The sequence below is a fragment of the Equus asinus genome, chromosome 30, assembly GCF_041296235.1.
Source record: "Equus asinus isolate D_3611 breed Donkey chromosome 30, EquAss-T2T_v2, whole genome shotgun sequence".
Lineage (NCBI taxonomy): Eukaryota > Metazoa > Chordata > Mammalia > Perissodactyla > Equidae > Equus > Equus asinus.
In genome coordinates, this window is record NC_091819.1 from 1,992,391 (window position 1) to 2,014,170 (window position 21,780).

The 21,780-nt window shown below is 60.4% G+C and overlaps 1 protein-coding gene across 6 annotated transcripts in view; it reads left to right on the forward strand.

Moving 5' to 3' along the window:
* Positions 1 to 17,916, forward strand: part of KIF21B (kinesin family member 21B) — a 47,805-nt gene extending 29,889 nt beyond the window's left edge. Inside the window, exons 22-35 of one of the 6 annotated variants that reach the window (XM_044762776.2) lie at positions 1,043 to 1,208; positions 1,392 to 1,443; positions 1,616 to 1,673; positions 2,441 to 2,646; positions 2,725 to 2,799; positions 4,505 to 4,618; positions 6,200 to 6,238; positions 8,199 to 8,335; positions 9,247 to 9,427; positions 10,863 to 11,027; positions 11,308 to 11,425; positions 12,181 to 12,351; positions 12,829 to 13,028; positions 13,454 to 17,916. In XM_044762776.2, coding sequence (XP_044618711.2) covers positions 1,043 to 1,208; positions 1,392 to 1,443; positions 1,616 to 1,673; positions 2,441 to 2,646; positions 2,725 to 2,799; positions 4,505 to 4,618; positions 6,200 to 6,238; positions 8,199 to 8,335; positions 9,247 to 9,427; positions 10,863 to 11,027; positions 11,308 to 11,425; positions 12,181 to 12,351; positions 12,829 to 13,028; positions 13,454 to 13,553 — 1,782 coding nt within the window. In that variant the 3' untranslated portion in view covers positions 13,554 to 17,916. The remainder of the gene's footprint in view (positions 1 to 1,042; positions 1,209 to 1,391; positions 1,444 to 1,615; positions 1,674 to 2,440; positions 2,647 to 2,724; positions 2,800 to 4,504; positions 4,619 to 6,199; positions 6,239 to 8,198; positions 8,336 to 9,246; positions 9,428 to 10,862; positions 11,028 to 11,307; positions 11,426 to 12,180; positions 12,352 to 12,828; positions 13,029 to 13,453) is intronic. The other 5 variants (XM_044762778.2, XM_044762777.2, XM_044762779.2 and 2 more) reach the window with 5 other exon arrangements.
* Positions 17,917 to 21,780: the final 3,864 nt, after the last annotated feature.

The following is a 21,780-nucleotide window of genomic DNA, read 5'->3' on the forward strand; positions in this document are numbered from 1 at the left end:
GAGCAGCGCGAGACAGACAGACCACATGCCACCCAGGAGGGTTCACACTAGAGCATCAGGCATCCCTTGGTGGGCCCTGTGCCCGCCTCTCCTTCCTCCGGGGGCCTGTGGTCTTGGGGACAGACGCCACATTGTATGCGTGCAGTGACTGGGAGAGGAGGCAGGGAGGCGGCCCTCGTCTCCTCCTCTGATCCCCAGTGACCTCTCCAGCTCTGCTTTGTGTCTTTGGGGAGAGTCAGTCTGCCAGCGCTGCCATGACAGTGCCCCAGGCTGGTGGCCTAAACAGGAGGTTTATTCTCTCCCGCTTCTGGAGGCTGGTGTCTGAGATCCTGGGGTCGGCAGGGTGGGCTTCTCCTGAGGCCTCTCTCCCCTGCTTGTCGATGGTGACTTCTGCCTTCATGTGGTCTTCCCTCTGTGACTGGATCCAAAGCTCCTTTTTTTTTTTTTTTGAGGAAGATTAGCCCTGAACTAACATCTGCTGCCAATCCTCCTCTTTTTGCTGGGGAAGACTAGCCCTGAGCTAACATCTGTGCCTGTCTTCCTCTACTTTATATGTGGGACGCCTGACACAGCATGGTGTGCCAAGTGGTGCCATGTCCACTCCCGGGATCGGAACCGGCGAACCTCGGGCCGCCAAAGTGGAATGTGCACAATTAACCGCTACGCCACCAGGCTGGCCCAAATCTCCTCTTCTTATAGGGACACCAGTCATACAGATTGGGGCCTGCCCTAAAGACCCCCTTTTAACTTAGTTACCCCTTTAAAGGCCCTGTCTCCAAATACGGTCACATTCTGAGGTCCTGGGTGTTACAGTGTCAACGTGTGAATTTGGGAGGACAAAGTTCAGCCCATAACAGAGAGAGAGCCCTAAGGCGACTCCACGGACGTGTGTGCGTGAGGGAAGTGAGGGGCTGGGGTGCCTCTCAGTCGGGGACGGGCCCAGGGCTGACGTCTGGAGTTAGCAGGTTTCCCTCCCAGGTCGCTTGTTGGGAGCAGGTGTCAGGCCCGGAAGGGTAACCCAGGCCTCGCTCCCCGCCCTCAGGGGCTGCAGGTGGCACAGAAGGAGGCTCAGATCCGGCTGCTGGAAGGACGGCTGAGGCAGACCGACATCGCAGGTTCCTCCCAGAACCACCTGCTCCTGGACGCCCTGCGTGAGAAGGCCGAGACGCACCCTGAGCTGCAGGCGCTCATCTACAACGTGCAGCAGGGTACGTGGGTGCGGGCGGAGGCCTGGCAGCTCCTGGGAACCCTGGGGCTCCCTGGCTCCCACCCCCAGGGAGACCATCGCTTCCCCAGAACCACCCCAGGAGCCCAGTCTGATCCCGGCTGCTGAGACACGGGAGGGAGGCTAGCCCCCTCATCCTCCTGCCCTCTCTCCCTCCCTCCCACAGAGAACGGCTACGCCAGCACTGATGAGGAGATCTCAGAGTTCTCGGAGGGGAGGTGAGTTTCCAAGTCAGGAGTTTGAGCGCGTACCTGGGCTGGGGTGCGGGGTGGCCAGAGGGCCCCAGGGCTGAGCCTGGATTTGTAGGCTGTTTGGGACCCATGGATCTAAGTCCCGGAGAGCCAGGGCGTGGGCTGTCAGGATCCTGAATGCCCTCTGCTTCTTCCTTAGCTTCTCCCAATCGTTCACCATGAAAGGTTCCACCAGCCACGATGATTTCAAGTTCAAGGTGAGCCCCCATCGGAAGGCAGACAGTAGGCCACGGCAGGACCAGCCTCCCCAGGCTTGGTGCCCACCTTCCTGCGGCTCTACCCTCACCCCCCAGCCCCGACCCGATATTGCCTCTGGCTGGGATGGAGGTCCAGAAAGGATCTAGCCTGGAATTGGGAGGTGCCCGGACGTGTAAACTGTTACAGCCCATTCTTTTTTGAGGCGGGTGGAAGGTGGGAGAAATGGCTGGAGCTACTGCCTAGTGATGTCACCGTAGCCAGAGGCCCCCCTTTCAAAAGCCTCCCCCACCAAGGCTCTGCCTCGTGCTTAGAGTCAAAGGCGAAGTCCAGATGTCCAGTCATTCTGCGGGGAGATGACAGATCCAAGAGGCTCAGTTGTGGGAGTCCACAACGAGGGAGCTGACCTGCCAGCCAGGGATCCGTTATTAGACTGAACTAAGAAATAGGGTTTATTAAAGAGAGAAGGGAAGAAGCTGCAGGCTGGCAGTGAACTGTGCATAGTCTTTGGGTAAACCGATTAATTAGCTGGGGGCCAGCAAAGAGGTCAGTCCGTCTGGGCCTTCAGTCTCAGTAGGGCAGAGAAACCATTTCCGTGGCTTCAGATTCTCCCGAAGCCTTGAGAGACAGTCTCTGGGTGATTTCTGGTTCCTCCACCGGAGGCCAAGGCAGCACCCTTTCCCTGGTTAGGATCCCCCCCCGCCCCGGCTCCCCGTTTCTGTGCCATCCCGTGTGGGCAAGCGGTCCACCCCAGTCCTTCCTTCCCCAGGGCGAGCCCAAGCTGTCTGCCCAGATGAAGGCCGTGTCGGCCGAGTGCCTGGGGCCCCCGCTGGACGTCTCCACCAAGAACATCACCAAGTCGCTGGCCTCCCTTGTGGAGATCAAGGAAGATGGAGCAGGCCTCTCCCTCCGAGACCAGTACTACCGGGACAAGGTCTCGCGCACCATCAGCCTGCCCACCAGAGGCAGTACCTTGTAAGGAGGGGAGCCGGGCGTGCGGGTCAGGGCGGGCAGGGAGCTGGGGCTGGGCCTCACCGGACCCTTCTCTCTCAGCCCCCGGCAGTCTCGAGGCACGGAGACGTCCCCTCTGACCCGAAGGAAGTCGTATGACCGAGGACAGCCCATTAGGTGAGAGTATATTCTGGAACCTTCCCCAGAATCGCTCATTCTAGTCCTGGGCAGCCTGAATCTAGTCCTGGTCCATCTGTAGATCGTTGTGGGCACTGTTTAATGTGGGCCAGTCTGGCTATGTCATTTAGCTTCCCCCATGGTCCCCTCCCCAACCGGCAGGTGTGTGGGCTCGGGGACATATGATCTCCATAGCGCCTTGAGCTGGGTGGCCACGCTCACTGCTAAAAACCTCTGGCTGATGCGTGCTCCATGTTGGTGGCCTCGTAGCCGCTTGGAGTGGTCATTGTGCTGACGTTTTTCACCCCTCTTCATGACCATGGGTCCTTGGAAGTCTTTAGCCCGTTTAAGGTCTTGTCATGTGAGAGGAGTGTAGACGTTTAAAGAAAACCCAGAGAGCTGACTACAGAGGGCGGGCAACTCCAGCTGGCCAGCCACTCCCAGGGCCAGGCCCCACTGAGCCGTGGCCCATCGCTGGATGCCTCCTTGGTCATCTGGTCCGTGCACTCAATTTTCAGAGAGGTTTGGTGGCCTCCCCCAGGTCACACAGCTAAATAGTGGAGGAGCAGGGGCTCACGGGGACCTCTTGCCACCTGCCTAGGAGGGAGGCAGGAGGGCTCGCTCAGGCTCCCAGCCGTCCCGCCCTCTGAGGTCTGGGCAGATGCCACAGCTCGCAGAGAGGCCTTCAGGGAGCGGGGTGGGGAGCTGCAAGCATATGTGTGCCCTTGGGGTCTCACAGATGTCCCTTCACCCCCAAGCTGAGAGACCACGCTGAAGATGCATTAATGACTTTCCAAAGTCATCATGATGACTAATGACAGCTTCCCAAAGAGGGGTACCTCACGGTGTCAGAATGGGGCGGCACAGCGGGCTGCTAGGTTCTTGCCTGCAGAGGCTGTCCATCCTTCCTACTCACAGTAGTTGTCTCCTGTCGTCACCATGAACGCGGAGTTAGCGGTCACTGACCCGCTGCTCCCAGAGGAATGCAGCATTAGGTTCCCACAAGCCTCTGGGCACAACATGGTCACCAACCCATCACGATAGAACCTTGTTTCACGTGTGTTTCTGCTTAAAGACACCCTACTTAATGTATGTCGGTGACTCATTCACGTTGAACTCACGGCCAGCGGCCCTATAACACGCCCGAATGAGCTCATCTCGCACCCGTACTTTCCCCGTAAGGCACGTCCCAGCCTCCCTGCGCTCAGGACACCAAGCGGCCCCTCCGCTCTACCCAAGGGGCCATTTTAAACGGTGAAGTCAGCAATCAAAAGCACAAAAAATAGGAAAAACATGACACCCAATGGACCACGGAAGGCCACCCGTTCACCGAATAAGAGCTGAGGCGAGAAGGCCGGCGTCACCTCGTTCCACCTCAGCTGGGGATGTGTGCATTTGGGGGCTCAGATTTTTTGCTGCTCTGCTCGTGTCTGCAAATGACCACAGAAGCACTGCGAGTATGATTTTGGGGTTTCCAAATCCATTTTCAAGAGTGGGTGAATCCCCAAATATGGAATCCCCTGACGATAAGAAGGATGGACTGGTTCAGGGCAGCGTCTGGGAGCTAACTGGGGGCTGGGCTCTGGGACCCCTGCCCTGCAGGCCTGACAGCCAAGCCAGAAGGTGGTGCTGGAAGCATAGCGTGTGAGCCTGTGGGCACGAGTGTGGGCACTAACGACGCCGCCCTCTGTCCCCTGCACGCCAGGTCCACGGACGTGGGATTCACGCCCCCCTCGTCCCCTCCCACGCGGCCCCGCAGTGACCGTAACGTCTTCTCCCGTCTCACCAGCAATCAGAGCCAGGGCTCAGCGCTGGACAAGTAAGAGCCAGGCCGGTCGGGCGGGCACAGCGAGGGGACACGGCCCATGGGTGGTGCTGCCCGCGGGCAGGGCTGGCACAGTGGGCAGACCAAGCTATGCTGTTCCGGCCCCTCGGAGAGAGGAGGACCTGATGCCCCTCTCCTGGCATCTCTGCCCTTTCTGTCCTGACTGTGGGCCCTTCCTGTCGCCTGCACGTGCTGGAGAGGGCAGGAAGGAAGCCACAGGATGGGGGCCTGGGGCAGTCAGGCTCCCAGGGGTCCCCCAGAACTGCCCCCTGAATCCTCCCCTGCTGATCTTGGATTCTTTGATTCTTCTCTGAAGCCCCTTCCTTAAGGTGCAGCCACACCCCCTCCCAACCACGGATGCTCAGACAGGCCCCCGGGGCCCTTGTGCACCATCCCAGCAGAAAGAGACCCCCGGTTTCCTTCACCTGCAGGGTCAGCTCGCCCTGTATTCACAGGTCCTCTTGGACGGCTGTAACTACCACTAGTGTGATGGGTGTAGACAGCAGTCCTGTGCATTCACAAGGCACCCTCATGCTGCACCTGCTTCCACATCTGTGATTCGTTTGAACATAAATCAGCCTTAAGAATTGTCTCCCCATTTCACAGAAGAGGAAATGAGCCTCAAAGAGGGGCCCGGGGGTGTTCACCTAGAAAGTGGGGGAGCTGGGCCAGCACCTGGGGCTCTGACGTGTGCTGGCACATGTTCCCAGCAGTGGGACACTGCCTCGAGAAAGGGGTGTCGTCCTCCATGTTTTCCTCCCCTAAAGACCCTGAGGGGGGACAGTGCTACCCTGCAAGGCAGCCCAGGCTAGAAAGTGGTGGTCTTTGCACCTGCTGCCTGGCATCAGCCCCTCCGCACAGAAACGCCTCTTCCTAGGCTCCCCAAACCTGCTCGGCTCAGCTCCCACTGCAGGGTGGATGTATAAGCCCGGCCGGCCTGTGCCAACCAGGGCGCCCCCTCCACACCTTTACAATCGGCAGGTCCTTGTTTCAGAAGGATTGGGGTGGGACTCCGGGCATCCCAGCCTGTTGGTCTCCCAGGCCTTGTCCTGTCCAGTGGTCCGGGTCTTGGACCCCATGCATGGTGCAGAGCTGGCTTCTGGGGACGGTGGGCTTCGTAAATAAGTCAGTCCCTGAGGAATTGCTGGAAGAAGCCGGCTCCCAGGGAAAGGCAGGAGCGGCCTGGCTTCCTCTGGCCCCGGGCAGGGACGAGCATTGCTGGGGCAGGCAGGTGCCCCCAGCTTGTGCGATGGGGTAGCCGGAGAGCTTGGAACCAGCAAACGACCCACGAACCATCCCCTAGAGCGTGGGCTGGCCCTCCCACATCTCTAGCCCCGTCCTCGCTCCTACCCTGTTAGCCGAGGGACCCTGGTGGCCCGCCCCTGGGGGTGTCCCCAGCTCCTAGGCCAGCCTGTCCCCCTCCTCTCCTGCTCCCCCCCGGCGCCCTCATCGCTCTGCCTCTGTCCACTGCCTCGAAGAGAATAACCCGTCTTCTGACCTGCTGCTGCTGTCACCTCTGCGTCCCTGTGTGTTTTCCTCTCTCCCCCTAATCCAGCTAATTTTCTGCCCTCCCAGGTCTGATGACAGCGATTCCTCTTTGTCGGAGGTCCTGAGGTACACACACCACGTCTCGTGTCTGCTTCCCAGCTCTCACTCTGTCCTCTCTCTCCTCTGCCTCTGCCACACACCCCTCCGCCTGCACGCCCCTGTCCTCCGCATGCAGCCCCCTCCCGTCGCCTGCCCCTCCTCCGCCATGGCTCTTCTGAGACGACCTCCGCCCCCGCCCCCGCCCCCTGGTTCCTCCTTCTCAGGGTGGCTGCGTGGCCTCTGACTGCGCCGGGCCGGCTGGAGCTGGGGGCTTGGGGATGGGTGCACGGTTGCTGGGGGCAGGCCCTGTTCTCTTCTCCTGGTCACCTGGCTGGGGGCGTGGAGCATGGGAGCCTGGGGTTGGCTGGGATGAAGCTCTGCCGATGGGGGTGGAGAGCCCGTGGAAGGCCTGGGGGCCACGGGGACCAGCTGGGCACCTGCTCCTTGGAGGGGTGTCGTTGCCTGTGCTCAGCGTCCTGCTGACTTGCTCAGCGTCCTGCTGACTTGCTCAGCTTGGGCCGGTGGGTGTGCGCTTCAGACCTTGGCTCCGAGAGGGGACGTGGCCCCTGCCCGCCTCTCCTGGCATGTGGACCGGGAGCACCAGGAGACCTCCTGTCCCCCCAGCTTGTGAGATGACCAGAGGCCAGTGTCCCCACCCAACCCAGCACAGCATAGCTCCCTGCAGCAAGGAGTGCATCCCAGGGTCTGGTGGGCCAGAGCTCCCGACAGCTCCCGCCCTGGTTGTGATGTTTCTGTGACCCCTCCCACGGGTAGCAAGGCTTTGCCGCCAGCCCACCAGCCTCTCTCATGGCAGAGGGTTATCTTCTTAAAATCCTTCTTACGGCAGTCTTGGGCTTCTCCCCCAGCCATATGGCTGGGCCCAAATTAGTGTCAGAGCGGGGGGCTGGGGCAGCGTGGGGGCCGTTCACGTGTGTGACACCTGGCTAGCAGCTGCACCTGTCTGATCGCCGTTCTCGAGGGGGGCCTAGCTGAGTCCTGGGGCCATGGGATGCACAGATGGGATGTGCTGTGGATGGGGCACTGGTCATTTCCGTGTATCCTCAGCTACGGGGTTGCTGTCAGGAGCAGCATTCTTGTTGGAAAAGAACTAGAACGTCTTTTCAGACCTGCACATACCTTGGCCAGGGATCTCGTTCCAAAAGACCCTCACTGAGCAAAAGATCATCCTCAGACCTGCAGGAGGCTGGTGTAGCCAAATCCTCATGCTCGCTCTGGTTAAGCCTCCCTGCCCCTCCCAGAGTGTTTGCGGGGAGCGTGTTCCTCCGGGTCCACGTAGCCTCGTTCCCAGAGGCGCCCCAGACATCCCTGACCCAGAGCTGAGCTGGGGGTCCCAAAAGGGATGGATGTAACTCTTTGGCAGTGACAGTCACAGGTCTGGCCATGCTGGTCCAAGAGGCCTGTGGGTAGGGGTGTGTGCGTGTGCACGTGTGTGCATGAGTCTCTGCTTGGGAGGTGCCAACCCCAGAGGCAGCCGCTGGCAGATGGATAGAGTGGGACTGAGGTGCTTGTGGGGTGACGGGCTGCGCATCCTCCCTGTCTGCACCCCTTGCGTCACCCTGGGTTAACTGAAGTAGCATGGAGCAATCATGGTTGCTGTAGGAGCCATTCGAGCCCTGGGGCCCCTCCCTGCCCAGCTGGGGCCTTGGTGCATTTGTGTCTCAGGATCTGGGTCAGACAGGCATCGGATGGGGACTTCCCGCGGGCAGGGCCCATGTCCCCCGCTCCTTCCGGCTGCGTCTAGCCTGGAGGTGCGCAGGATGGCGACTGACAGGTTGCTGTACAGGCAGACCCTCCCCACCTGCGCAGCCTGTTCCCGGCTCTCAGACCTTGGTGGCATTTGACTGGAGGCTCCATCATCGGGCCCTGGTCCCCTCTCTGCCCTGTGCCCTCTGACCGTGTGCCTCGCTCAGCCTGGCGCGGTCTCCCTGGCTGATGGGCGCGTCCTCTCTCCCTCTCTCCCTGGAAGGGGCATCATCACCCCGGTTGGAGGAGCCAAGGGTGCGCGGACGGCCCCACTGCAGTGCGTCTCCATGGCCGAGGGCCACACCAAGCCCATCCTCTGCCTGGACGCCACGGACGAGCTGCTCTTCACGGGCTCCAAAGGTGAGTGGAACCCAGACTGGCCAAGTAGGGTTAGGATCTCCCACCCAACCCGGCGTCCTTTGCAAGTGGGCTCTGAAGGAGATGCAAGAGCCCCCAGGAGTGGCTGGTGTGGGCTCGGCTTGCTCACGACCTTGTCTCATGGCTCTCTCCTTGGCTCGAGGCTCCTCATCCCAGGCGCCCCCAGCCAACCAAGCTTTCCCTCGCACCTGACCCTGGCGGTTTCAGTTTCGCCCAGAAACTCCACGAAGCTTCTAAGGTGCCCCACCCATCTATTCCTCCCGGACCCCCCACATCCCCACCCCGCACTTGCATCCCAGGATTTCCTCTGATTTTGGCCACCGGACTCCACCACGTCACGATTATTTAATCTCAACAGCAAAGTCACAAAAACTCTACCAGCAGGAAGAACAGCTCTGCAGGGGACACGCTGATAGAATGACGAGAATCTACGTCAGCGTCTGCCTGGCGGAGGGGGACAGTTGTCAGTCTCTACGTGGTTGATTGATTCCAAGTTTTCCCCATAAGGCTGGCTCACCATCTGTTCGTTAATTTTGTCAGCTATTAGCAGTTGTAGGACTAGGCACCAAAGGCTTAAGGATTTTATTTTAGCACAGGACCCCTTGGCAGCACTCACAGAACTCTGGTGTCTAGAGGGAGTTTGCTGGGAAAATCCTCTAAAGTGCTGACCAGCCTCTCCCCTGAGTTTTCACACGCACGTGCCCGCCGCGTGAGCCCGCCGCGTGAGCCTGTCTTTCTCTCCCTCAGACCCGAGCCCCTTCCTTCAGACCTCTCTGGATGACATCCCCCGAAGCTGGCGGCCCTGTTTCAGGGGGCGTGCATTTCCCAGCCCCCGGTGACTCACGTGTCCTCCGCCTCCCCCCCCGACCCACGGCTCTCCCCATCCCTTGCAGACCGCAGCTGTAAGATGTGGAACTTGGTCACGGGGCAGGAGATCGCAGCCCTCAAGGGCCACCCCAACAACGTGGTCTCCATCAAGTTCTGCAGCCACTCGGGCCTGGTGTTCTCCGTGTCCACCTCCTACATCAAGGTGTGGGACATCCGGGACTCGGCCAAGTGCATACGCACGCTCACGTAAGTCCTCTGGTGCTGGCTCACAGGGTGGGTGGGGCGCCACGGGCCAGCCCCAGTGGCCCAGGGAGTAGAGAGCAGCCTGGCCACACGGGCACAGAGGCCCTTACAGGCCGGTGGATTTCGCTTGACTCTCTGGGACCAAGTGGGATCCCTGGGTCGGAGGACAGTGTCCAGGACAGCAGCTCGGTTGAGCCTCAGCCTGCCTGCCCCTGACCCTTCATCCCGGTCCCCCAGCCCTGCCCCTGAGGCATGCACAGTATCGCCCTGTGGGTCTGAAAGACGAGGCGGGGAGACAGTGAGACCGGGCGGCAGCAGCCTCCACTGCCATGCTGGCCACGTGCCTGCAGAAACGAGGCCCCAATACGGTCCTGACCCCTGATGCTGACCATCTCAGACAGACAGACAGACACATGGGGGACAGAGCTGAGCCGAGGGCCCCTGCAAAGGGAAATTGTTTCTGAGCAAAAGTTCCATTTCATCCTTATGTTTGCGTTGTCAGCTACAATCTAGTTATTTTGATCCTTAAAAAACAGTCAGCAGAGGATTTTTAGGGCAGTGAAACTGACGACTCTGTAGGACACTAACCTCATTACGCGTTTGTCCAAACCCGTAGGACGCACGGCCCCCAGAGGGAGCCCTGGTGTGGGCTGTGGTGTCTGGGTGGTAACGCCATGTCCGTGGAGGTCCATCAGTTGCGACAAATGTACCGTCGGGTGGGGAGGTGGACGGTGGGGGAGGCTGAGGGGCGGCGGGGGCTGCAGTCACACGTGACTTACCTATGGGGACATGTTCTGGGAAATGCATCGTTAGGCAATGTTGCGGACACACGAACATCACAGACACAAACCTAGATGGTGCAGCCTGCCACACACCCAGGCTCCATGGGACCATCTTATGGGACCACCGTCACGCGTGCGGCCCGTTGTTGACGGGAACATTGCCATGCAGCATGTGACCGGATGTGGGAACCCTGTGTACCTTCCCCTCTGTTATGCCAGGAGCTAAAACTGCTCTAAAAAAATCATCCTTAAAAAAACAAAAGAAACAAACACAGAATAAACAGAATGGGTATTATCACCTGTTTGTACAGAGGAGCGAACGGAGACTCAGAGAGGTAAAGTGATTTCCAGAAGCCCCGGGTTCAGACCCAGTCTCGTGGCCAGGCCTTCCAGACTTTCTCAGCTACTGCTCAGGCGGCCGCAGGGCAAACACAGGGGCTGCCTTCTGCCTGGGGTCTGGGGGTAGCCCTCCCCTTGGTCCCGCCTCCGACGGTCTGGAAACTTCCAGGAGAGGCAGCTGATCCTGTCCGTCAGTCTGGGAAGGCTTCCTGGAAGAAGAGGGTTCTCAGCGTGGCCTGAGTGCTGTTTGGCTGGTTTCCCGGCCTGGGCGGATGGACCGCTTTGATCTCTGACCTAGCCTCTCTTCCTCGCGGCAGGTCCTCGGGCCAGGTGACCTCTGGTGACGCCTGTGCCGCCACGTCCACCCGCGCCATCGCCAGTGCACAGGGAGAGCACCAGATCAACCAGATTGCCCTCAGCCCTTCGGGCACCATGCTGTACGCGGCCTCCGGCAACGCCGTCCGCATCTGGGAGCTCAGCAGGTCGGGGGGCTGCCTGGGTCAGGGCTGGGGGTCTCGGCGTGGCTGAAGGAGGGCATGCGAGTCTCAGCTTGGGGTGACCCTCCCGGGGCTGGAGGGACCCTGGCTGCTTCTCTGCTCCCACATCCTCCGAACGCCCTGGGATGCGGGCAGCTCACCGTCTAGGTTCTTGTTCTTGCTCAACGGGAGGGCAGTACCCCACCAGCCATGTTCATTCCAGGGCAGACCCCCTACCCCAACCCTCTGACCCACCTGCCCCTGGCTGCACCTTTCCCGGCCACAGGTTCCAGCCCGTGGGCAAGCTGACTGGCCACATCGGCCCCGTGATGTGCCTGACCGTCACCCAGACCGCCAGCCAGCACGATCTGGTGGTGACCGGCTCCAAGGACCACTACGTTAAGGTACCGGGGGAGCCGCGGCCCGAGGCCCCCGGGGGGCACCATTCCTGGGGCTTCTCCTGCCCTCCCACCTCCTGCTCTGTCACCTTGGGGGCACGCGTGGAAATAATGAGACTTCTGGGCATTTCTGCTGAAGAAATCCCTCCACAGAGGCAAGAGAGTGTGTGCAGACAGTAAAGATGGCAGAGCGAGCTTGTAAGTGATGAAAATTAGAAAGAACCTAAATGTCTGGAGTAGAATAACGGTCAATAAATTAGGGAAGCCTCCGAACGGGATGCAGTGCGACTGTTAGTAGGCAAATTAGGAAAACAAAACACAAAGGGACAAACAACACTGATCTTGGTTCCCCCTGAGGACCACCAAGAGCTGCATGTCCGTGGCCAGAAACGGGAATGCAGGGTATAAAAGGGGAATAGAGGACATCGGGTTCTGATGAATGTTTTTATTTAACGTACAAGAAATGTTATATTTATTTACTGGAAAACGTAAAAGAGTTTTGAAGGGAGGGTTACACCACAAACCCACCTTTCTCTGTAACCACCCCATGCTGAGCTGTGGGGTCCCCTGGCATTAACTGAAGTCGGGCCCCCCACACCCGCAGCCCTGTCCCCACGGGGAGGTCGAGACCTGAGCCTTCAGCGTCCTCAGGCCCTGGGAGCAGCGCGCCCCTCCGCCCAGGCAGTGCTGTATCCAGGGCAGTGGTCGGCCCCGGCCACCCCCCCCACCAGCCCTGTCTCCCCGGACCCTCCCTCCCGCAGATGTTCGAGCTGGGGGAGTGCGTGGCAGGCACCATCGGCCCCACCCACAACTTCGAGCCGCCGCACTACGACGGCATCGAATGCCTCGCCATCCAGGGAGACATCCTGTTCAGTGGCTCCCGGGATAACGGCATCAAGAAGTGGGACCTGGAACAGCAGGAGCTCATCCAGGTGTGCTGGGAGGGAGGGGAGGGTGGGCTAGGGTGACGTGGCTCCCACAGCCCAAGTGGGGCCCGGGGGGACCGAAACCCACCTGTTCCGCACCCTGTTCCCCGTCTCTGTCCACCCCCCGTCCCCTGCAGCCTCTCCCCATTCCACCTCACCCCCCAATGCACCTGCTCTCAGGAGAGGATCTGCTCACAGCCCCTGGGTTTGATGCAAAGCTCTCCCCATGTTCCCTTTCCCGGAGCATTTGTGTTTTCCTCTGACCCCTCCGAGTGCTGCAGAGTTCCCCACCAGTGCAGGTTTGAGCGTAGAACCCCTCTCTGGGCCCGTGCCCTCCCCAGCTGGCTCCTGGCAGCCGTGATGCTGCCTGTCTGCCCGGGGACTCCAGAGGCAGAGGGGAGCCTGGCGGCGGGCCTCCGTGTGTGCAGGGTCCTCTCCCTGCTGCTCCCTCCTCGGTCCTCACTGGCCCCACTCCTCCCGCAGCAAATCCCCAACGCACACAAGGACTGGGTGTGCGCCCTGGCCTTCGTGCCGGGCCGCCCCATGCTGCTGAGCGCCTGCCGGGCAGGCGTCATCAAGGTCTGGAACGTGGACAATTTCACGCCCATCGGGGAGATCAAGGGCCATGACAGTCCCATCAACGCCATCTGCACCAACGCCAAGCACATCTTCACCGCCTCCAGGTGGGTGCCGCACGGAGGTCTGCTTCTGGGGCCCACCCTTCCCCGTGGCGTGGGCGGGGCAGGCCTCTGGGCCCCTGCATGGCGCCCTCCAGCCTGTGTAACCCTCACGGAGTGCCTGCCACGGGCAGGGGAGCAGGAAGGTGCTGGGCCCCAGGCCAGGACTCGCCCCGCCTCCTGCCCCTCACACAGCTGTCCCTTATCCAGGTGACTCAGACCACAGAGCAGCCCTGTCCCCCCCAGACCCCCTCCCTCCACCCCAGCTCTGGCCCCATCCAGGGGCTGTGCAGGCCGTCTGTCCCCCGGGAGCTACTCAGAGGGGTCTCTTCTTTTTCCTTCCTGTTCCGACCGTCTCCCTTCTCTCCCCTCTGCCCTTCCCGTCTCCTCCTGCCTCTCCTCTCTGCCCCTCCGCCTCTCTCCCCCCACAGTGACTGCCGGGTAAAGTTGTGGAATTACGTCCCTGGACTCACCCCCTGCCTTCCTCGCCGAGTCCTGGCCATAAAGGGCCGCGCCACCACCTTGCCCTGACCCTCCCCGCCCCACCCCTCTCTCATTCTCCTCTCTCTCCTTCTTCCTCTCTCTCCACTTCGATCTGAGCTGCTTCTTAACGGTAGGAGACGATTTTACTCCTCTCTGCTCTCCCTTCCTATCCTCCTGGCCCGGTGAGACTGCCCTGCCCGCCTCACCCTCCCCTCCCGAGCATGAGCAGTGGGACAGGCCCCCAGGAGAGGGGAGCCAGGGAGCAGAAAGCAGAGGGGACGAAACAAAGCATCCACAACCAAGAAAAGCCACCACGAGAATCCTGGCAGTCCTTTGGGACTGTGGGGCTCCCCCTCTGCCTGGCACGCCTCCCGCCTGTCTCCCCCTTCGTCCTGAACAAGGCTCGCCCCTCGGCCCCAGCTGCCTTTGGGCCATCATTTGGCCCATCCTTTCCTCTTGGGGGGTAGCCGGCTGACCTCAGGAGCTGACCAGCCCCTCTCTGTCCTCCACCCCAGCGACCTGACAGTGAAGTTCTGGAGTATACGGCGCTTACCCGGTGGCCCACCCTAGGCGTGAGGTCAGAGGATGGCCCCCGGACCCTCGGCCCCCCGCAGCCTGGACAGCACGGAAGGGGAGCTGTGGCCCGAGGAGGCCAGCTGCCCTGGGGACAGAGGGTGTGGGCGACGGGTGTGGCCCCTCTTCTGCTCTCCTGCCTCCCCCTTAACCTTCCCGCGGGATACTCTCCTCAGTCCCTCCCCGGCCACGTGGAGAGAGAATTTGGGGAGGAAATTAAGCTGTGAAGCCAAAGGGCATTTCCCCCTCTTTTCTCTCCCTGCGGCCCCTTGGCCTCCCTCCCCGATGGCCACCTTTCTCCTGCTGAGCCGGCCCTGCCCTTCCTTGAGCCTTTGGCCTGGGGGCGGGGCCCTGTGGGGCCGGTGACGCAGCCCCAGACCTGCCTCTGAGCCCAAAAAGATAGTCCTCAGGTAACCATGGAGACCAGGTGGAGGCAGCTGGGCCCCCGCCGTGACCCTCGGCCCCTTGGCCCCCGACAGCCATTCCCAGGTGACCCCAGCAATCCCTGGGGGTCCCTTTCCAATGGGGCCACAGCAGAGCCACTGGGAAGACTCCTTCGGAGAGGTGGTCAGAAATACTTCAGTTATTTAATTTATTTTTTATTTTTATTTTTTGCTGTTGCCTCCTGGAAACTGACTTGAAGTTTCTTCCCACGTGTTCTTTCCCTCAGCTCTTGCGGGGAGGGGAGCCCCAAAGGGGACCCGCCCTGCCAGCCCTCCAGGGCCGTTCCTGGTCTGCTCTGCGGGGTGGGGACGTGCTCCTTCCCCTTTGCAGCCAGGCCTCCCTACATCGTCCGGGGACCGTTCTAGCGCACCCCTGACCTCCGGGCCACCGATGCTCAGTGCCTTCCTCCCCGGGGCCTGGCCCCCGTGCTGGGCAGCCTTACATCAGCCATGCCCACGGCGCCACTTGTGTCTTCACTCATGGGGTCTCGTGCCCGCTGCCCCCACGGCCCAGCCCAGGGGCCCCAGAGTCCCGGTGGGCTGGGTAGGAAGCAGCTCGGAGGACTGTGTCCACGAGGACGCAGCTTGGATGGGGGGCCGGCCCCCTCCCCAGCCAGCCTGCTGGATTTTCACCCCGAGTAGCTGGGTGTCCCTCTAATTTCTTTGTCTCGGGCTATTCTGGAGACACGTTCTCAAGCCTTAGAGGTGGCACGGGCCGGGGCCCCACCTGTTAGGAGGTCGGCCGTGAGGATGGAATTCACTGAGTGTCTCTTTTCCCGCAACCCTGCGGGCTATGGACTCAGCTCCAGGGATGTCCTTGTGCCGGCTCCCCCTGTTGGGACAACTCTGAATTACAGGCTGGGGCCTTGGCGGGGTCGCACCCCGTCCCTCCACCCCAACCTCAGCCGTCCACACTGATTTTCGGTTGCTTAACTGGTCTTGGGCTCCCTGGCCTCCGGCTGGCCCCGGGTGCCTCTCCCCATGTGTGCCTGGCACACACAGAGGGGCCGTCTTAGCTGTGAAAGGGGGGAGACGCCTGCAGAGGCCCAGGCTGGCCAGTCCCCCTGCCGGGAGCCGCCCCGATGCCATGTCCTGCTGTGGGAGCCCCGCTGGACCCTCGCCCTGGTGAGGGCTGGGCGAGCTGACGGGCAGGGAGGATGTGCCCTCGCAGGCTGGTCTCCTGGGGCCCGGCCAGTCTGTCTGCGAGATGGCAAGTCCACTTCCTCCGGCCGTCCCAGGGTGCCGGCCGCTCCTTCCACCCCTCAGAAGCGAGCACAGGTCTCTCCCCTCCCCACCCCTCTCCCACCCCGAGAGAAAGCTTCAAGCTTGCAACCTGTAGGAAGAATCCGTCTGCATGACTGTTTACAAGTGTAGAAACACACAGACTGTGCTCCCCCGGCCCGCCGGCTGTCCCGGGGCTGCCAGGCCTGTTCCCGCACAAGCTGTGCCCCACGGCCTGCGAGAGGGGCTCGGCGTCAGCGCCCGTCCCCTGCTGCTTCGGACGGGCCAGCTACCTCCCAGTGGGGCCAGCTCTGCTGTCCTGGCCAGTGTCGTTGGCTCTAAACTTGAAGTGCCCCGGAAGCCCTGAGCCATTCCCAGCTGTGCTCCGGGGGCGTTGAAGACTGCCCACTCCTTCAGGGATGTCCCAGGCACATAGTTAGGGGGCAGGCCCCTGTCTCCTCGTTGCACAAGCATCGTAAGTGTTGCAAGCACAAAATGGTTGTGATGTGAGCACAGTGGCAGGGCTTGTGGCAGGTGGCTTCTCCCAGCTCGGCTCTGTCCAGAGTTCGCCGAGGATGTGCACATCTCGGGGGGGCCTGCTCTCGCTCGGACCAGGGCTTGGCCTGCGACTCAGCCCAGTTCTGGGACTCGTCATCCTATTTATTTTTCCGTGCCCATCCGAAGACGTGGGGCTGAGCCGCACTGCAGCCAGGCCCTATCGGGATGCCGTGGGCCCTGGGAACAGCGCCCTCTCTTGACCTCACACCCCACATCTTCAGATGCCTGAGCCCAGGCTGGAGCCTAACCAGCGAGACCCACCTGCCCTGTCTGCTGGGCCGAGCCCCGTGCATGCTTGGGAAGCTGACTGGCGAGCTCCCTGGATGGAGCCTGTCTTCCATCCCCACGGCCCAGGGGCCTCCTCGGCACAGCCCTGTGCCAGGCTCTGTTCCCAGTATTACCCAGTTCAGTGTTTGCTTCCGTCTGAGAGACTGACTCCTCCACGGCAGCCACAATTCCCCAAGGGACCACCTGGCATGGCCTCTGGAGGCCGCCAGGAGGGAGGCGAGGCTACGAGGCAGAGGCGGGCACACCTAAGCCTTTGAGGTGGGCAGGGTGCCGCCTCCAGCCCCTCGGGGAGGGACGTCTGTGGGTCTGGGAGTGCTCTCCCTGCCCGCCCACCCCCGCCACAGCCTCCACGTAGGCACCTTTCACCCTGCTGTCCGCCTGGGGCGGTGTGGCTTGGGCAGAGGGCAGTTTAAAGCACAAAACTACCGCAAGGAGTTGCTGGAACTTTCTCACGCCACCCAGTGTGGTGGAGACACAGGCAGGCGGCCGCTGTGAAATCAGAGATGCACCGCTCTCCTCCGTCACAGAGCATCTCGGCTCACGGGGCGTCCTCTGATGCAGTCCGGGCAGGGTGCAGGCACTCCCCCCGGCTTGTTCCACCACCGCCTATGCCCGCCATGTTCGCTGTCGTGTTTGTGTGGGCGGGCCTGCCCTGCGAGAGCGGAGAGTTCTTCCCACCCAGCGGCCCACACCTGTGGCTTCTGTCCCTTTGCCATCCCAAACAGGAAACCGCTCGCTGCTCTCTTGGCTTGGCACAGCCTCCTGGTCCAGGCTCAGGAGCCAGGGCTTGGCCGATGCCCCCCACAGGCCTCCCTGGGCCTGGCCCTCCTCTCCTGGCTCCCAGATCCTTCACTGCCCTCCTATGTGCAAGGACAGACTCTACAGGGAAAATTGTTTCTTCCATGCCATCTTTGTTCTATCCCACAGCCCCTGCCCATCTCCAGCACTCAAATGAGCCCCTGGCCCCCCACCACACCCCAGTCCAATCCTTTGAACCCATGTCCCGAGGGCCTTGCAGGGAAGCGGAACTGCTCCATGAAGAGCCGAGGGTCAGAGAGGACCCCTGAAGTGAATCAGGGCCCTGCCCTGCCCTGCCCACCAGCTCTCTTCTGGCGATCGCCTCCTGCCCGAGCTGCAGGGTCCTCTGGCCCGTGCTCTCCTCTGTGTGGCTAGCACAAGTGTATATATGTTTTGTACCTCTGCCGATGACTGTACATAGTGTATGAAAGTTATTTAAGCCCCATGCTGTACATTTCTGTTCCTAGACTGGATGTGTGTGTGTGTTCTAAGAAGTTGTCATAAATAAAACCTGAATGACCATTGTCTCAGGCTGACTTGTGGCTGGTGGCCCTTCCTGGGTGGGAGGTTGGTGGTGATGGGTGGGTGGGAGGTCAGCAGTGGTGGATGGGGTGAGAGTTTGGTGGGGGGTGAGTGGGTGGGACATCGGTGGGGGGAAAGTTTTGGGAGTTGGGGGTTGGAGGTCGATGGTAGTAGATGGGGTGGGAGGTCAGTGGTGGTGGATGAAGTGCGATGTCGGTGGTAGTGGATGGAGTGGGAGGTCCATGGTGGGCGTGTGGGGTGAGAGGTTGGTGGTGGTGGATAGAGTGGGAGGTTGATGGTGGACGTGTCGGGTGGGAGGTCGGTGGTGGTGGGTGGGGTGGCCTCGGGGGCCCGGCTCAGCCTGATGAGTGTTTCCTGGGCTGGGAGTGTGGGGCTCATCAGCTAGGAAGCGGTGTTGAGAGCTTTGTCTCTCTCTAGACCATCTCCCGCCTCCTGGGATGGGCATGCTCACTGGAGGACGGGGCACTGGCGTTTATTGGGCACCTGCTTTCTCCAGGCCAGCTGTGGCGTTTTTCGCTGGATCTTCACTGTCCTGTGTGAGGGGTGGTGATCTCATCTTCTGAAATGACAGAGGTCTCTGAGAGGAAGTGGCAGAACAGACCTGTGCCTTACAGGCCACTTACAAAGAGGAGACAGAAATATAAAACGTTCGCAGAAGAAAACAGCTCCACCATGTCTTGATTTTTGTTTCTAGATCCACTGCCCTAAAAATCCCGTGAGCTCTCCCTTGTCCTCCCAATATTTGTAACATAAACACAGCTTCACGTCTATGAGATGCCGAACAGACCTACAGCATGCTGTCACCTGGAAGACACAATCATCGCTCTAACACTGAGCCGCTCTCGTGCTTGTCACTCGATGGACTTTGTCTCCTGTCACCGTGTTCAGGAATTGGTGACTCTCGTGTCTTTTAATCGTGCTTCAGAATTCACTGCATTCCTGGCGCCCTCGCGGGACCAGGGCCCTCCACCGGCTCTGTGTGCAATGATCTGGTTTGTTGGGTTTAGCTCTCAAGAACACATTTTTTATGATAGCAGTTTTATTGAGGTATAATTCCCATACCATGAAATTCACCCTCTTTTCTTTAGGCTCATGATTTTATTTCATTTATGTCTGTATTTGCTCTCGGGCCTCGTGGCGGCAGATGCTGAAGCGGCATCGAGTGAGCGACTGCGTGAGTGGGTAAAGGGAAGAAAGAACGGGCCGTTGGGGGGTTGGGTTGTGGAGTGTCACTAACCATCCAAACCTGGCTTTTCTTCTGCAACAGTCCTAGTTCCCTTTGATAATAACCACAACCCACTCCCCCAACCCTGGAGATTCTGGCCCCTCATCCCCTCGGGAACAGAGGCCTCAGGGGACAATCTGTGTCATCATCACCAGCCAAGCCCGTCTTGAAAACTTTACTTTCTGATTTTTGTGTTACGAAAACAGGGAAGTCTCTCTTTGCTTTGCTTTCCAAGTACGAAACCAAGTTGCCTCGTCCAACACCGCAGTCCCAGCCGCTTATCTAGACCCGTGGCTGTGGACACACGATCCAGCCGGTGAGCTCCCTGAGTCTGCGGTTGGAGGAGAAAGGCTTCCCGAGGGAGGTTCCGCCCAAGAGGCTGGTGGTCCTCAAGCAGAAGGGCCTTTTGAAGGGCCAGGGGACCCTGAGCCCCTGAGGGAGGTGCAGCCCCGGGCAGGCACAGGAGCCCCCCCAGCCCTAAGAAGCAGGGGTGGCTTCTGAAGATGGTTGCTGTTGGCTGGCTGACCGGGCCCCACCCATGTCGCTCTCGCCACCCAATCCTTGCTCCCCACAGGCCCATCTTCTACAGGGCCCTGCCCTACGGGATGGAGCCCAGTGTTGACTATGGGAGGTGATAGATAGGCGTGGCTGGCCACAGGCCAAGGAGAGTGTGGGAGTGAAAGCGGAAGACAGAGCCCAGGAGCTGCCCCACTTGTCAGGAGGGGACCCTGGAGCCCCTCCAGTGCCCTGCTTCCCCCTTGCCACTGTGTGCCCCTCCCTCGACCTCCAGAGGGCTTGCCACAGAAGGTGGGTTTCCCAAAGTCAGCTCACCCTGTGTCTTGAAGATGCCAAGGGACTTAGGGGTGGTGAGGCAGGAATGCCAGGTCAAGTGACAGTGTCTTTTATCCTCTTAATATGAGATATGGGGGGGGGGCGGTTTCCAGATTATAAGGGTAATATCTGCTTATTATGGAAAATTTGTAAAATGAATGACTGTGAAGACGAGAAATCTGTTTAGGACATAAGTTACGAGGCAGCTTCCCAGACCCGAGGAAATGGAACTTCTCAGAATTTGACAGGAGCCATTCGTTATCAGGGCCTGGTGGCATCTTAAAAGATCGTTTTTTACAACCCTCTCAATTTACAGATGAGGAGAATTGAGGCCCAGAGAAGCCGACAGAGTCGGCCAAGGTCATACGGGGACAGAGATGGCCCTGGAATCCATTACCTCCCTGTCTGATCTCTTCCCATCCTGCCTGTTCACCTGGCTTGACGAAGGAGAGGAGGTGACTGGCAGGGACATCAGAACAGTCTCTAAGTGAGTGCTGTACCAGTGCGCTTGACCTGCTAACAGGTTTTTAATAAGATCTATCTTCCGTAATGCCTGTGGCAGAGCCAGCTTGCGATTTGGACAAGGGCACATGCGTGTAACAGCCAAGTCCTGTGACATCCCGTTCACCTCTGTCTATAACAGGGCAGCTGATAAGGCCCCTGGTGACAGCCGGGGCCACAGCTGTGGGACCCAGAGGCCAGGCCAAGGGGGGGGGTGAGAAGGGCCTGTGGCCACAGCGCAGACATGTGTGCTTTCCTGCTGGCTCTGTTTGCAAGCACAACCGAGTGACTCCAGCTCTGTGCCCAGGCCGAGAGAATGCTGCGAGGAGCATGGCCCCCACTTGGAAGGATGAGTAGGGGCAGGGAGGGCGAGCACAGGGGGAGGGGGGCTCCCCATGTTCCTGGGGGCTTGGGTGCAGGTGAGGGGCTGGGCGCTGCAGGGCGAGGGCTGGAGCCAGCCCGGGGGTCGGCCTCGTCGTAGCCAGAGCCCCTTCCGAGTCAGAGCAGGTTTGGCAGCAGGGGAGCCTACTTTTTAGGACATTGGGTTATTGTCCCTGGGCTCAGAGCTTTGCCAAGGGCCCAGGTGATGGAAGGTCAGGGGTAACAGGTGACACCCTGGCTTTGAGTGAGAGAGTTGGTGGCAAATGACCCTGCAGAGACCCTGAGACCCTCCAGGGACTGTCAGACGGACCTGGGCAAGACGGATGCCAGCAGGAGCCACGGAGCTCGCAGGCGCTTGCCCAGCCCACCCTGCGGCGTAGGAGGAGGAATCCTCTGGCTCTTCAGAGGAACGGCGGCTGAGCTTCTGGTTTCCAGGGCCAAGTGTTGCCCCAAAGGGCAGACACAGTGGTGTCTTTATAGAGCAGCCCGTCCCCGGCGGGTGTATCCACACTCTGTGATCTCCCGGAATGTGTTATGAGTCACTAAGTCCTCTAAGAAATTCTCTCCTGCTTAAACTAGCCAGAGCGGACTCTGTGCCCTCCACCAGAACTCCTCCTGGTACAACTGGACTCCTGAGTGCCTCGTGGGTCCCAACAGCAACTTCCTCCCACCTGTAGTTCCAGCCGATGCTCAAAAGGACCTCCGCACTCTGGCCTCAGAGCACCATGCGGGGTGGGAGAAGGACCACGGGCAGAGCTGGGAGGGGCCGGCCGGGCCCCCGATGTTCTCTGCAGAGAAGGCAGCCCCCCACAAATAGCTCTACCCGCACAGCCGAGAAGTGACTCAAAAGACAAGGAAACGCCCCCTCCGCAGAGGTCCATGCTTCCTCCTTTTATTGGAAAGATTCTGCAGG